Source organism: Canis aureus, chromosome 26 (assembly GCF_053574225.1).
Source record: "Canis aureus isolate CA01 chromosome 26, VMU_Caureus_v.1.0, whole genome shotgun sequence".
Taxonomy (NCBI): Eukaryota; Metazoa; Chordata; class Mammalia; order Carnivora; family Canidae; genus Canis; species Canis aureus.
Genome location: NC_135636.1, coordinates 38,349,127 through 38,365,493, shown reverse-complemented (window position 1 = coordinate 38,365,493; position 16,367 = coordinate 38,349,127). Strand labels below are relative to the sequence as shown.

General features: G+C 42.2%; 1 protein-coding gene and 1 pseudogene across 2 annotated transcripts; both read left to right on the top strand.

Moving 5' to 3' along the window:
* Positions 1 to 4,474: 4,474 nt before the first annotated feature.
* Positions 4,475 to 12,699, top strand: LOC144298426 (protein WFDC11-like). Of its 2 annotated transcripts, XR_013365391.1 has the most exons (4): positions 4,475 to 4,936; positions 5,843 to 5,992; positions 6,371 to 6,495; positions 12,550 to 12,699. XR_013365391.1 is itself a non-coding variant. In XM_077873346.1 (3 exons), the coding sequence occupies exons 1-3, from the start codon at positions 4,828 to 4,830 to the stop codon at positions 6,442 to 6,444; spliced, it is 333 nt and encodes a 110-aa protein (XP_077729472.1). In that variant the 5' UTR covers positions 4,484 to 4,827; the 3' UTR covers positions 6,445 to 6,645. The 2 variants fall into 2 exon arrangements, 1 of the variants encoding a protein (XP_077729472.1); XM_077873346.1 differs by lacking the exon at positions 12,550 to 12,699 and having other exon boundaries at positions 4,484 to 4,936; positions 6,371 to 6,645.
* LOC144298742 (L-lactate dehydrogenase A chain pseudogene) lies at positions 11,977 to 14,411 on the top strand (annotated as a pseudogene).
* The last annotated feature ends 1,956 nt before the right edge of the window (positions 14,412 to 16,367 follow it).

Sequence of the window (16,367 nt, the reverse complement as noted above, 5' to 3'; positions counted from 1 at the left end):
TGTTAAAAAAGAAGAGTCCACGGGCCAAGGGCCAGGGCTCCCAAGAAGCAGACCTCCTTCTACCAAACTCTATGTCCAGGAATATTTCACACACTGCCTGGAGACATCCATGTGCATACATCCAGTATATATATATATGTATATATATATATATATATATATACACACACACACACACACACATTTATTAAAACATATACATATATGTATATGTATTAATGTTAAATAATATATAATATCATTTAATATATACATATATATACACATATATGATACCTGCTTATGTATTTTGACCCATAATGTGTGCATGCATTCTTCTAAAACCGCAAGTTTGTGTGGTTGATATCTGCTCTCATAGTCCCCATTCCTGAGCCCTCCCTAAAACCTAATGATTGCTTACTCCACAAGTATTTGCATTTTAGTTGAGAGATAATTGACATATAACATCATATTAGTTCACATATGCAGCATAAAGTTTCAATATTTATATAGTGAAATCATCATCACAATAAGTCTAGCTAGCATTCATCACCACACAATTACGCTTTTTTTTACTTGTGTCAAAAACTTTTTTTTTTTAGATTTATTTTTTTTTACCTTGAGAAAGAGATAGAGAGCGTGGAGTAGGGGCAGGGGAGAGGAACAGAGAGACAAGCTGACTCCATGCTGAGTGGGGAGCCTAATGTGGGCTCAGTCCCAGGACCCAGAGATCATGACCTGAGCTGAAGCTCAGATGCTTAACTGACTGAGCCACCCAGGTGCCCAGTGATGAGAGTTTTGAGATCTATTCTCTTAGAAACCTTTTAATATACAATACAGTATTGTTCACTACAGTCACCATGCTATACAATGCATCACCAGGACTTCTTTATTTTGTAACTGGAGGTTTGTACCTTTTGTCCCTGTCACTCATTTTGTTCACACTCTACCTGCCACCTCTGGAAACCACCAGACCATTCTCTGTAGGTATGAGTTTGAGCTGTATTTGTTTTCTGGCTACATATATTTCATACAGTACTTGTAGTTGTAAAGGGATCCAATCTCCAAAGAAAAAATGGCTGATGATGGAAATTTAAGCATCCTTTAGGAATTCTTTTTGGACAGGGAGTTCTTTACAGTTGACTTCAGGTTAAAGAGTAAGATTGTGTGTCTTTGGGAAGAGCTATCCCACCCAGAAAATGTTGAAAGAGGAGACAGTCTGTGGAGCTCTCCCCACAGTCACTAGGGTGAACAAGGAAAGAAGAGGAGGCAGGGGAGAAGAAAAGCCTGAGGGATTTTCTCCAAGGGAGTAGGTTGGTGGAGCCTGTCAACAGGAAGAAATAATTAAGTTGAAGGACAAGGTAGAGTAATTGACCCTCCACCTCACAGAACGTGAAAAGGTCCCTTCTCAGAATTCACCTCCTCACTCCATAATACCAGAACAAATTCCCCACATTTGCTGTTCTTTCAGAGAGTAGAGGTAGTTCATTTGAAATGGCTGTTTTGAGTTCCTATATCTACTCCTGGCTCTGCTACCAATCCATGTGGAGTTGGCAGATCTGCTTGGATAAGCATGCAAATCTCACCGACTCCTGGACCAAACAGGTTTTCTTCTAAGAGTCCAATTCTAGGACCGGGTTTTAATACTCAGGGTAAACTATAAACTAAGAGAGTTCTTCTGGTACTTGGGGCTTGCTATGTGTCATTGGGAAGCAAGATTGGCGATAAGACGAAGGTACTGCATTGAGCACCTACTGTGTGCCAGGTATTACGAAAGTGTTTAAAGATGTCAATTTATTTCATTCTCACCATGGAAGTGCCAAGAATTCATGAGTGAACTAAGTCTACAGAAGTCATAGGACTGTCCCAGTGTTACGATGCTGGTGAATATCGGGGTTAGCTTCGACTCCCCATCTACCCCAGTACAAAATGTACGAATATTCCTCTGATACTCAAATTTTTATAGGCAATAGAGGGCTGATTCCTGCAATTATCTCCAGACTTACACTGTGGTACCTTATAAGGTTTGAGGAAATTGACATTCATCCTCTGTTGAGTTAAACATGATTTGCACATGTTTAATTACATTTATAACAGCAATGTCCACAAAAGCCAAACTGTGGAAGGAGCCTTGGTGTCCATTGAAAGATGAATGGATAAAGAAGATGTGAGATACACACACACACACACACACACACACACAGTGGAATTTTACTCAGCCATTAGAAACGACAAATACCCACCATTTGCTTCGACGTGGATGGAACTGGAGGGTATTATGCTGAGTGAAATAAGTCAATTGGAGAAGGACAAACATTATATGGTCTCATTCATTTGGGGAAAATAAAAAATAGTGAAAGGGAATAAGGGGGAAAGGAGAAAAAATGAGTGGAAAATATCAGAAAGGGAGACAGAACATGAGACTCCTAACTCTGGAAACCGAACAAGGGGTGGTAGAAAGGGAGGTGGGCGGGGGGTGGGGGTGACTGGATGACGGGCACTGAGTGGGACACTTGATGGGATTATGCTATATGTTGGCAAATTGAACTCCAATAAAAAATAAAAATAAAAATAAAAAAAGAGCTCTGGTCATCCTGGCCAAAGGAGCAGAGGAGATGGAGACAGTCATTTCTATAGATGTCATGAGATGAGCTGGAATTAAAGTCACCATTGCGGGTCTGGCTGAGAAAGACCCAGTACAGCGTAGCCGAGACGTCATTTGTCCTGATGCCAGTCTGGAAGATGCAAAAAAAGAGGGACACAGAATGTATGTGAGTACGCTGCCGAGAAGGAGATAATGAAGGAGCAAGAAGACAGGAAGGGCCTCATAGCCGCCATCTGTGCAGGTCCTACAGCTCTTTGGGCTCATGAAATAGGTTTTGGAAGCAAAGTTACAACGCACCCACTTGCAAAAGACAAAATGATGAATTGAAGTCATTATAGCTACTCCGAGAACCGCATGGCGAAGGACGGCCTGGTCCTCACCAGCCGGGGGCCTGCAACCAGCTTTGCGTTTGCGCTTGCGATTGTCGAGGCGCTGAGCGGCAAGCATGTGCCTGACCAAGTGAAGGCCACGCTCGTCCTTAAGGATTAAAGCAGAAATCTTTGATGACGAGGTAGAGAAATGGGATGTTTGTAATCCTTCTCACCGTGTCCACTTTAAGCAAAATGGGCAGTTCCCGCGCAGTCTGGCTGCCAAGTGGCCGCCTCACCGAGCTTCCCTGCCTGCGCTTAGGTCTTAAAGGTCCTGAGCCTTGATGGCAGAGTAAATGGCAGTTAGCAAACTGCTGGTTGTTACTTCATTTGTCTCTCAATTCTCCCTTTTTTGTGTGTGTGACCAAATTCACTATCAGCTTCACTTGCAGCTGTTAAGTGTTGATACAGCCACTGAGATAAAAGAGCAATGAACACATTTGACACAGCAAGGAGGAAAAGCATAAAAAAAGATTTAAGGAGCTTGTGATTTTTCCACCCATTTGTTAACTGTATATTGTTAACGTGCTACTACAAAACCAGTGGAGAGAAGGGCACTAGACGGGATGAGCACTGGAGGTTATCGAACTCCAATAAAAAAATATATACACAAAAATACCAGTGGGAAAAATGTTTTTAAAAAACTATGGAGGAAAGACCCTGTAGCCATAATAATACATATAGCGCTGTGGGACAGCATTTTATTTTTTAAAATTTAAAAAAAAATTTTTATTGGAATTCAATTAGCCAACATATAGCATAACACCCAGTGTTCATCCTGCCAAGTGCCCCCCTCCGTGCCCATCACCCAGTCACCCGAACCCCCCGCCCACCTCCCCTTCCACTGCCCCTCGTTCATTTCCCAGAGTTAGGTGTCTCTCATGTTTTGTCACCCTCACTGATATTTTCATTCATTTTCTGTCCTTTCCCTTTATTCCCTTTCACTAATTTTCACATTCCCCAAATGAATGAGACCATATAATGTTTGTCCTTCTCTGACTGACTTATTTCACATAGCATAATACCGTCCAGTTCCATCCACATTGAAGCAAATGGTGGGTATTTGTCGTTTCTAATGGCTGAGTAATATTCCATTGTATACATAGACCAGGTCTTCTTTTTTTTTAATTTTTATTTATTTATGATGTCACAGAGAGAGAGAGAGGCAGAGACACAGGCAGAGGGAGAAGCAGGCTCCATGCACCGGGAGCCCGATGTGGGATTCGATCCCGGGTCTCCAGGATCGCGCCCTGGGCCAAAGGCAGGCGCCAAACCGCTGCGCCACCCAGGGATCCCAGACCAGGTCTTCTTTATCCATTCGTCTTTCTATGGACACCGAGGCTCCTTCCACAATTTGGCTATTGTGATATTGCTGCTATGAACATCGGAATGCAGGTGTCTCAGTGTTTCACTGCTGGACTGACATTCTTAAATGGCTTTTAAAATTTACTAAAACTCTCAAACAGTAAAGATGTATGATTTTTTTTATTGAAAAGACAATTTTAAAGCTATCTTTCTATGAAAACAAATGACACTATTACCTATCTAGGTTGGAGAGCTGATTATATCTCCTTCATTTTCTTTGTACTTCTGTATTTTTCAAATTTCTAAAATAGAAATGATTAAATATGAAGAATTCATTTCTTCAGTGAGCAGAGTAGAAAACATAAGAAATAGGAAGTACCTCAGGAGACACCAGGGCCCAACCAAGGAGTGGTGCCTGGAAAAGATGAGACAGAACCAGATGGGGCAGTGAGAGACCAGTCACATGTTCTCCAAACTCCACACCCCAAAGCCCTTCGCTACCCCCTGCAGGACCTGGTAAAATACTGGGTCTGCTGCCAGGCTCACATTCAGACATCCAGAGTTAACAACATGAAGTGGTTGGTTTTCCAGCTGGTGACACTCTACTGCCTGGTCATCATGCCAGTGACAGGAACTATGAAAGAAAAAACTAAGAAAGTAACTCGTCGTCCAAATTTCAGTAGGTATTTTGGTGGAGCTTCAAACTGAAGAGGGGCTAGAAAACAAAAGGAACCCGGCACTGGCATATGTGAAACTCTTGGTTCCTTTTTTAAGCCAGGATACCAGAGGAAAGCTGAATGTGCAGTTCTCAAGTTTCAGGGACTCCTGATGTGACAAGTAATGATGTTCTTCTGTATGTTGCGGGGACTATGGTGTTTTTGTTGAGGAGGACCTGTAGTGGTGGAAAGCTGCACAGGATTCAAAGCCTGCATAGAGAATGCCTAGCTTGAACCACCAGGAATTGGTGTCTTCCACTCAGGAGTTCCAAAGATGAGCACCAAATTGGGCAAGGGGGACTAATTATCTCTTGAAATATGCCCTTTGTTTACCAAATTGAGTATTTTAAAACATTGGATGTGGGAAGAGTACTAAAATGGGTGATTGACCAAGAGAAGTTTGGAATGGCTGGGGTAAAACAATTAAAATCAGCAGAATTGAGGGGAGAGGAGTGGGTCCATACTGGCTGGCAAAGGTTTCTGAGGAATAGCCAGGTTTGGAGGGTTGTCTCAGCCAGACAGGGAAAAGCAAGGGACGGTTCTTCCTTTCCTCTGGGACCCTGTTCCTCTCACTCTGTAAAATGAGAGCAGGAGACCAGTAGATCTTTTGAGCCTCTTTGTTCTGCGAACTGGGTTTCAGGACTCAGGTCATGTGATGTTGAATTCCATGGAGGTGGCCTCATGGTTGCTGGGTTTGTTAGGGGGTAGGAGCTGGATTTTGACTCTTGGAATGGAAAAGGCCTCCCAGATCCCTGAGCAGGGAAAAGAAGAAGAGAAACCAATGGAGGTGGTGCTGGGGCCTTAGAGGGGCTGATAATAGTGAGAAAAACTCTTCTTTTTGGAGTCACTGCTCATGTATTCCTTCTCAGTTGTAGTAAAACCGAAAATGCGAGATTGCTCGAGGTCACCTACCTACTACGAGTGCCAAAGAAAGTGCCAATATTCCTGGGACTGTGCTGTTGGGTATGAATGCTGCTTTGCTGCCTGTGGAAGTATTTGCTTGAATATCCGACAAATCGGTAGGGTTAAGAATCACTTCCTCTTGCCACTCGTTTGTTAAACCTATAGAACCACTATTGTAGGGGAAAGACAGAGAGACTATACCTCCTCAGTCCCAGGACCCATTCCAACTGGGGATCCCCACCCCTTCCCTCAGCCCAAGCCCCCATTGTCTGCTTGTAGGCCTGCCTGATTTATTCAAAACTCAGGAGATCTAATATTAATGTCCCTTTGCTCACTAGACTCGAAAAAACCCAAGGGAAGCCTTGTGTGGGCATCCCCTAAACCACATTAAGTATCCCTGCCCCCAGGGTTTGGGAGGATCTGTTACTCTCAAAGAAATATGTTTCAGCAAACTGTGTGGTCACTGAATACCTACTACCCCTTCTCTCTTTCAGAGACCCATAAGGACACTACACCCAGAACCGAGGCTGTAACTACTTTGTGTCACCCAACCACCATTTGGAATTAGGACCTATAGACACCTACAAGGTGTCAGGCTAATTCTACATGATGTCCAGTGGTATGATCGTCTTATCCCAGCTGGGAGGCGGCAGGGAGGGGAGTGGATGGGTCCCAAGGCAATGTCTCTCCTATTTGCCAACCCTCTTCCCTGAACCATTGTATATCAGCTTCTTTTCCCTGAAAAATAAACAGTGGCATTAACCCAGAACCTCTGTCTCTTCTTCTATAGTACCACTACCTTTAGCTCCCTTCATTTAGTACCTAAGTTTCCAACGCCTGCCTCCCAGTGGATTTCTCTACCCTCTCACCATTCAGAAGTCTGAACTCCTTAGCCAAGACTCCTGGACTCTCTTTGTTCATAGACTACCATCTCTGAGGAAAACTGCTTATGTGTGGGATCTTCTTATAGCTACAGGAAGCACCATCCCTCTGAGTTCTCCAGACTTTCCTTATGCAGCTTATCTTTTCTTTTCAGGCCTGTGATTCTAGTAGGTTCCCACAAGTGGACTCCCTTTGAACTAATCCAGGGAAGTACAATCAATCTCACAGGTGACAGCACCCATGGTCTAGAATGGATAGGAAATACCATTGGCTTCTCTAAGCTCTCCTCTCCAACAATGCCTTATTTGTTGGCGTCGTTTACTCAATCACTTGGAAACTATAGGAATATCTTCAAGTGCAAATACTCTTAAAAAATAAACAAACTTTAGAAGGTTATAGAGAGCGTACAATGTGTCCAGACTTGAGGGAAGAACCACTCCTCATGAGTCGAGGTGTGACTAACTCTCTGTTGGCATACAGTCCAGGGAAAGGTTAAGTCTTATGATCCAAACTAGCAGAAACCAGGATGGGGCATGGAAAAAAGCATGAATGGGATATACACTCAGTGCCTTAAGATATAAATGCAGAGAGGTCATTTTGTGCATCATAGTATCAGGTTTCCTGGAAGAAGAGATACTTAGTCCTAAAATTGGAGGATAGGGAAGAATTGGGGCAACTCAAATGAAAGTTAATTTTCCTCCAAGACAGTATTAAATATAGAGTGGGGGAGAAGAAAGGGAACTTGAGGATATGAAAGGTTGATTCCCTCACTACTTCCTGTCCCCAAACCAACAGATGAAGTTGTGGACAAGATTGGATTATGAATTTGGCGTTAAGCTCTATGACCCCAGCATACTGGAACTTGCCAACTCTTCCTTTTTGGTCTCTGTTGTTATATCCATGAAACCTGCAACACGCAGGTATTACTTGCTAAAATTAACAAAGGAAAACCAATAGGCACAATAGATGGCTGAACCTACTCAAGTCCTCTCAGCAGGTTGATGACAAAGAGATATGTAGACCTCATTCTCTACATGCCCCTGTACTTGAGTTTCCTGAAATGCATATATGTCAGGGGCCAGAGATGTGCTTAAAATAGGAGATCTGGTGGCGAATAGGGTTGGAAAGGGGCATTGTGAAGAAAGAGTGATAGTTGAGACGGGCGAAGGAGGACAGGTCCATAGTGTTCTCCTGGACTAGCAGGGGGTGCTTGCCTTAGGACAAAACCAATGAACTGTTTTCTGCTAAGCAATTAACAAAAAGAAGCAGTTGAGAAAGACTCTGGAGCCACCAGGCAGATAGGACACTCTTAACCAGTGGGTACACTGAGGAACACGCTGAGCCTTTGCTCTGGGGTGTCTCACTTCAAAGCCCAGAGGTAACCTATCCTGGAAACACAATTGGGAGTATCCAAATATGGGGCCAGGAGAACCCCAGGAGATCTCATTTTGCATTCTTGGAAGGATTGTTCCCAAGTCAACTGGCCTGCCATTGCCAGAAGCATAACTGACCAGCAGACAATTTTAGCACACTTCCCAGTAACCAATAGAGTAGGAAGACAAAACAAACTAAATACAACAAACCCAGGAAGGATCTAGAAGATTTGAACAACAAAATAGCAAGCACTGACATGTATCAAAATGAATTACTAGAGAATATACATTCTTTTTTTTAATTTTTTTTAACTTTTATTTACTTATGATAGTCACACACAGAGAGAGAGAGAGAGAGAGAGAGAGAGAGAGAGAGGCATAGACATAGGCAGAGGGAGAAGCAGGCTCCATGCACCAGGAGCCCGACGTGGGACTTGATCCCGGGTCTCCAGGATCGCTCCCTGGGCCAAAGGCAGGTGCTAAACCGCTGCGCCACCCAGGGATCCCGAGAATATACATTCTTAAGAAAGCAAATGGAACATTTTTTTTAAAAAGTCTCAGCCAATGTCAAGAAAATGAAATCAAACATATCACAGTGGGAAAAAAAACTAGAAATGAGTAAGGTAAAATTGATAGAAAAAATTTCCAATGGGTAAAAGTTAAGGAAAGCAGTGCACCAGGGTGGTTCAATCAACTAATTGTCTGCCTTTAGCAAGGGTCCTGATCCTGGGGTCCTGGGATTGAGCCCCATGTTGGGCTTCCTGCTAAGTGGGAATCTGCTTCACCCTCTCCCCTCGCCCCTCCCCCCGCTCATGGTCTCTCTATCCTTCTCTCTCTCTCTCTGCTCCATTTCTCTCTCGAAGAAATAAAATCTAAATAAAATTAAACAAGCAATTCTAAGGAGTCATAGGTCAAAATGAAATCATGATAGAAAATAAAAAATATTTGGAACTGAAAAATGAACATGACATCTCAAAACATATGCATACAGAATGATGTCCAGCAAGTGGCAACACATGAGACCCTAGCCTCTGTCCCTCCACATAGATCAATAATTACACAGCTTTCCGTGAACAAAAACAGTTCTGCAGTAGCAGACACACAGTGGAAGTGATTGTGGCAAATGGTGTCCTGTCCTACAAACCAACCCAGCAGATTTGCCATTGAAGATACCAATGGCCAGCATGGCATCCATAGACCTCAAAGCAGATTTCAGTAGCTTTTGCCACTCTCACTGTCACCAGACACTTGAGTCTCTTTCCACTCCTTAGCCTCTGCCCACATGGAGCTCAGGAACTGCACCAGTAGCCGACCCAGGCCTCTGTAGCTGTGAAATTGCAAGATGCCTGTCAAGACCCCCGTGACTGACCCCACCAAAGTGAAGTGTACATGCTTGGGGCTGGCCTACCTGTGACAGGCCTTCACTGCAGTACACATGCCCTGGGAAAATGTGAAGCCACAGGAGCGCTTCATGTGCTGACCTGCAGAGCCACTGCTGCCACTTATGGTGCTGGATCAGGCCCTGTCTTCAGTCACTGGCCTGTACCACAGCACTCATCTACAGACAGTCCATCCTGCTGCGCACCTGCACTCCCCTGGTCCCACCCCCACCACAGGTCTTCCCTGCCAGGTGTTGGCAATCTAATGCACAGGATTCTCACTATAGTTAATACTAGTGTATTGCATACTTGCAAGTTGCTGAGAGAACAAGTCTTCAGTGATCATCAAAGTTTCTTGATCTACAGTCTTATGTCTCCCAACATATTTAGGAATTTTCAGTCATTATTTCCTCAAATATTTTTTCAGCATCAGAACTTTGGTTGTTGCCCCTTAGGCTCTGTATATTTTTGGTATGTTCTTCTTCTTTTTTTTTTCTTTGTTGTTCAAATTGGATACTTTCCATGCAGCAGTCTTCAAGTTGGTTGCTCCTATCTCTCTGCCCTGTGGATTCTGATATTAAGCCTATTCAGTGAGCATTAAATCTCAGTTATCATGCTCATTTCAAATTTCCATTTTCTTCTTCTTTAGTTCTTCCATTTCTTTGCCGAGACTTTCTATTTTTCCATCTTTCAAGGGTGTTTTGATTACTTGTTTCAGAACTTTTATAATAATTGCTTTAACACTTTTTAAAGATGATTTCAACATTTATTTCATCGTGAAACTGGAGTCTGTTGGTCGCCTTTTGCCATAGGAGTTGGTATTTTCCTTTAATTTCATATATTCCAAAATTTTGGATTATATCCTGGACATTTTTAAACATATTTTATTTATTTATTCATGAGAGACACACAAAGAGATGCAGAGCCATAGGCAGAGGGAGAAGCAGGCTTTCCAGAGGGAGCTTGAATCGGGACTTGAACCTGGACCCGGATCAAGCCCTAAATTGAAAGCAGATGCTCAACCACTGAGCCACTCAGGTGTCCCTATCCTGTACATTTTGAATGTTTTAAGACTCTGAGTCTTTTTCACACTGAACAGAGAAGGTAATACTGTGTTTTCAAAAGTAATTCAAATGGTTAAGTGCAGAGTGAGTTCAACCTGTCTTGGGTGAGTTGTGTTCCTATGTCAGTTCAGTTGTTCAAAGCCACTGTTTGCAATTCCTTTGGTGCCTCCCTGAATATGCACCACCACATGGCTAGTCCGGGATCTAGGTGGTGGTGTACCTATCTGCTGGTTCATTTCTCAAAGTATGTCAGCTAGGATCACATCCATGCATGCAATGGCTTAGAGGTGAACCCAGAAATAAATAGACAACTATATGTGTTTGCTTTCTCAAGTTCTTGTTGGTCATCTCCCCTCCCCCCCCCCCCGTGCCTTCTATTTCCCCTCAGCTCCAAACAGCTTATGCTTTGGTTATCCTGCTCTACTAGGCCCTTCCACAACTACATCCATATCCAGAGCCAGTTGGTGAGAGAACAAAGAGAGAAAAGATAAACAGGGACAACGGTGGCCACTTGCTCTATAGAATTACAGCTGCACCCAACAGAGGAAGATTTCCCCTCTCTCAGAGTCTTGGCTCCTTCCCATCCTGATCACCACTCTTTTTCTTAGGGACTAGGACATAGAAGAAAAATTAAGGGGCACTCAGCAGGCTCGGTAGAGCATGCAACTTTTGATGTCGGGCTGTGAGTTTGAGCCCCGTGTTGGGTGTAGTGATTATGTAAAAATAAAATATTTGAAAAAAGAAAGAGGAGGGAGAGGTGGAGAAGGAGGAAAGGGAAGAATTAAGAGAAAGAGAAAAAACCAGGTGATTTCTGCACCTCTTCTGGGCATTACAAGTTCTCTTTTCTATGTCTCAAGCCAACTTTAGAAAGTTTCTCCCGTCATTCTACCTGTGCCCTAGTGCTTATTTTCAGGTTTGGTGGGGGATATCAGAGGGGGAAAAATCCCAGTAGATCCATCATCAACAATGTGGTACTTGAATTCTAGCCTTCTTTCCCATCTGTCTGTTAGTACTGACTTTCCAATTTTTATAGCTATATTCAGTGGGACGGGCAAGGAACCAGAAACAGGCAATAGTATTTATCCCTGGAAATGGGTTCGCCTTTCCTTCTATTAGATCTTTTTTTTTTAAAGATTTTATTTATTTATTCATGAATGACACAGAGAGACAGAGGCTGAGAGACATGCAGAGGGAGAAGCAGGCTCCATGCAGGGAGCCTGACACCAGACTGGATTCCAGGTTTCAAGGAACACGCCCTGGGTGGAAGGTGGCACTAAATCGCTGAGCCACCTGGGCTGCCCATATTAGGTCTTTAATGTGGAAATTTGTGTTAATCTAATCAGGACCCAGGCTAGTTTGTGATTGATGGGTTGTTTGTTGCTGTGGTTACCTTGAGTGCACCATGGATTTTTGGAGAAAATCTGTAAGAGTGTGTGAATTGCCCACTGCCTCCACCCTTGCCCAGTATTTGCAGCCTCAGACTTTTCACTTTCTTTTGATTTTTTTACAAATTTATTTTTTATTGGTATTCAATTTGCCAGCATATAGAATAACACCCAGTGCTCATACCGTCAAGTGCCCACCTCAGTGCTTGTCACCCAGTCACCCCCACCCCCCACCCACCTCCCCTTCCACCACCCCTAGTTCGTTCCCCAGAGTTAGGAGTCTTTCATGTTCTGTCTCCCTTTCTGATATTTCCCACTCATTTTTTCTCCTTTCCCCGTTATTCCCTTTCACTATTTTTTATATTCCCCAAATGAATGAGACCATATAAGTTTGTCCTTCTCCAATTGACTTATTTCACTCAGCATAATACCCTCCAGTTCCATCCACTTCGAAGCAAATGGCCGTTTCTAATGGCAGAGTAATACTCAGCCTCTAGCAATATGTCAACCACCTAGATTAACTATCCTTTCTGGTTTCTGGCTGCCTATCTCCTAGGAAATCAATGTTTGTGTCTTCTATCTCCTTGCAGGTGCCTGTCTCCATTGATACTGCACTGGTTAGTTGTCCTGGGATCTCAGTGCTCTGGTGAGTTTAAGAAAAGTTGTCAAAGATGCAGTGAAATGCCAGGACACCTGCACCCCGATGTTTATAGCTTCAATGTCCACAATAGCCAAACTGTGGAAGGAGCCTCGGTGTCCACTGAAAAATGAATGGATAAGGAAGATGTGGTCTATGTATACAATGGAATATTAGCCATTAGAAACGACAAATACCCACCATTTGTTTTGACTGCAAATTGTTTGTGACTGCAAATTCCAAGCTGGTTATTATCACAGCTGGGGCATGTCAGCAAGAGGGAGAAAGTCGTCTTAATTTGGTCCAGTCTAACGTGAACATCTTTAAGTTCATCATTTCTAATATTGTCAAATACAGCCCAAACTGCAAGTTGCTTGTTGTTTCCAATCCAGTGGATACCTTAACCTATGTGGCTTGGAAGATAAGTGGCTTTCCCAAAATTGCATTATTGGAAGTGGTTGCAATCTGGATTCAGCCGGGTTCCCTTACCTAATGGGGGAAAGGCTGGGAGTTCACCCATTAAGCTATCATGGGTGGGTCCTTGGAGAGCATGGAGACTCCAGTGTGCCTGTATGGAATGGAGTAAATGTTGCTGGGGTCTCTCTGAAGAATCTGCACCCTGACTTAGGCACTGATGCAGATAAGGAACAGTGGAAAGAGGGTCACAAACCGGTGGTTGACAGTGCCTATGAGGTGATCAAACTGAAAGGCTACACTTCCTGGGCCATTGGACTGTCTATAGCAGATTTGGCAGAAAGTATAATGAAGAATCTTAGGTGGGTGCATCCAATTTCCACCATGATTAAAGGTCTCTATGGAATAAAGGATGATGTCTTCCTTAGTGTTCCTTGCAATTTGGAACAGAATGGAATCTCCAATGTTGTGAAGGTGACTCTGACTCCTGAGGAAGAGGCCCGTTTGAAGAAGAGTGCAGATATACTTTGGGGGATCCAAAAGGAGCTGCAGTTTAAAAATTCTCTAATGTAGGGGATCCCTGGGTGGCGCAGCGGTTTAGCGCCTGCCTTTGGCCCAGGGCGCGATCCTGGAGACCCGGGATCGAATCCCACGTCGGGCTCCCCGTGCATGGAGCATGCTTCTCCCTCTGCCTGTGTCTCTGCCTCTCTCTCTCTCTCTGTGTGACTATCACAAACAAATAAAAATTAAAATATATATATATTTAAAAAATAAAAATAAAAAAAATAAAATTCTCTAATGTACCAAGTCACTGTCTAGACTGCAACAAGATTTTAGTTGGAGGTTGTGTATGTTGTCCTTATTATCTGACCTGTTACTCAAGTCGTAATATTAAAGTGGCCTAAGAAAAACATCAGTTTCCTAAAGTTACAAATGGGAATGGTGCACAAAACCCTGCAGCTATATCCTGATGCTGGATGATACCTGCTTGTGTAGTCCTAAATTGGTTAACGTAATATAGTTCTATCATCTCGGAGGCACCACTGTCAATGTTATATATGCTGCAGTTACTCCTCAAACCAGATGTGTATTTACTGTGTTCAGTAACTTCTGATTCCTTCAGCCCAACACCCAACATGCCTAGTCCATCTTTTATTCTTCAGTCATATCCTGGGATCCAATGTATAAATTCAATATTGCATGTGTTGTGCATAACTCTTCTAAAGGATCTTATTTTGTGTACTATATATGTCAGAATATAGTGTGCATTGCCATATAATGTAAAAAGATAATGCAACCAACTATCTGTCACACCAACTAAAATACCAAATAAATTTTGGAAAATAAATATCACCAGAATACTGGGGCTCTTGGCTGGCTTAGTTGGTAGAACATGTGACTCTTGAGCTTGCAGGTGTGCATTGGGAGTACCATGTTGGGTCTAGAGATTACTTAAAAATAAAATCTTTCAAAAATCACAAGGATATTGAAAAATTACTAAGTAGAATATCTAGAAATAAAATACATAACAAGTAAAAAGCAAAAGAATGAAATATCTTGACTTACCAAGGATTACTCAAAGTAATAATATATTTTTAACCTGTTCGTTACTCTAGTGCTGACCACCCAGTGGAAACTTCTTACTTTTAAAAAATTTCACCTGGCTTTCTTGAAGTAGATTGATAAATAAAAATCGTATGTATTGAAGAAGGGTATCATAAGTTTTGATATAGTTACATTTTGTGAAATGATCACCATAATGAAGTTATTAACATATCCAACACCTCACATAGCCATCTCTTTTTTATAATGTGTGGTGAGAACACTTAGATCTACTCTCTTAGAAAATTTCAAGTGTACAATACCGTTTTATAATTTATGGTCACTATGCTACATGTTGGATCTCCAGAACTTCCCATGTTATAACTGGGGGCTTGCCCCCTTTGAACAGTACCTTCTCTTTTCCACACACCCTTCAGTCCCTGGCAACCACTATTCTGCTTTATGCTTCTATGCGTTCAACTTTTTGAGATTCCACATGTGAGATCATGCAGGATTTGCCTTTCTGTGCCTGGCTTCTCTTACTTGGTATAATATCCTCCAGATTCATCCATGTTGTTGCAAATGACAGGATTTTTAAGGCTGAATAAAGTTCATATATATCACTTTTTCATTATCCATTCACCCATGCACTGACACTTAGATGGCTTCCATATCTTGGCTACCATGGGTAACACTACAGTGAATATGGGAGTGCAGATATCGCTTCAAGATATTACTTTCATTTCTTTTGGATATAGTATAGTCAGAAGTGGTATTGCTGAATCACATGGTTGTTCTGTTTCTGATTATTTGAGGAACATCCAGACTGTTTTCCATAGTGATGGCACCAATTTAAATTTCCACCAAACATGGAAAAGACTTCCCTTTTCTCCACATCCTTGCCAATACTCATTATCTTGTGGATTATTGATGATAGCCATTCTAACAAGGTGTAACTGGAGATCTCACTGTAGTTTTGGTTTTCATTTCCCTGACGATCAATGATGCTGACCATCTTTCATTATACCGGTTGATCATTTGTAGTTTTCTTTGGAGAAATTCCCATTCAAGTCCTTTGTCCATTTATTAATCAAGTTATCTGTTTCCTTGATATTGAATTGTTCAGCAAACAAAATAAATTTTCACGTACAGAATCTGCAAATAATAAGAGATTATAGAAAACTCAAAATAAGATTGTAGAAATGAACACACATGTCATTAACTCCATAAATGCCAATTGATCAGCAAAGATGACTGGAAAGGATTTTTTTAAATGTATATAGACACTGTAAGAAAAATAAAACACAGGTGCATGGAAAGGTTGAAAGCAAACTGAGAGGGGAAAGTCGAGGCAAATGTAAACCAAGAAGACATGGTATAGATAGATTAATATCAGACAATACAGAGCTACAAGATGACTTTACTCTAGGGATAGAGAAGGGGTCACTGTACAATGATAATAGATCCAATTCACCAGAAATTGTTTGTATTTACCTAAATCAATAGGATCAATATATATTAAACAAACAAGGATGGAATTACAGGGGTAAATTGAGAAGTGTTTGTCTTGAGAGCCCTCAACACAACTTTCTGAATTACTGATAGGTCAAAGAGACACAAAATTAGAAAGTTTAAGACATTTAAACAACATATAGCAGAGAGATGTAGTGCTCTGTATACCACCCTTAGAGGATTTCAATATCAGAATGTAGATCACTAGATAGGAGTTACGTCTTTGAAGGAGGCATCTACTTACTCTGCCTAAGCTTAGGGCAAGGTGCATGAAAGAGACCCATAGAGCTAATTGTCCTCCTC

Excerpts from the sequence above, each read along its gene's own strand:
- LOC144298426 (XM_077873346.1), top strand. The coding sequence starts at position 4,828 with ATGAAGTGGTTGGTTTTCCAGCTGGTGACACTCTACTGCCTGGTCATC. Across the intron at positions 4,937-5,842 it reads AACTCGTCGTCCAAATTTCA|TTGTAGTAAAACCGAAAATG; the intron begins GTAGGTATTTTG and ends ATTCCTTCTCAG. Across the intron at positions 5,993-6,370 it reads CTTGAATATCCGACAAATCG|AGACCCATAAGGACACTACA; the intron begins GTAGGGTTAAGA and ends TCTCTCTTTCAG.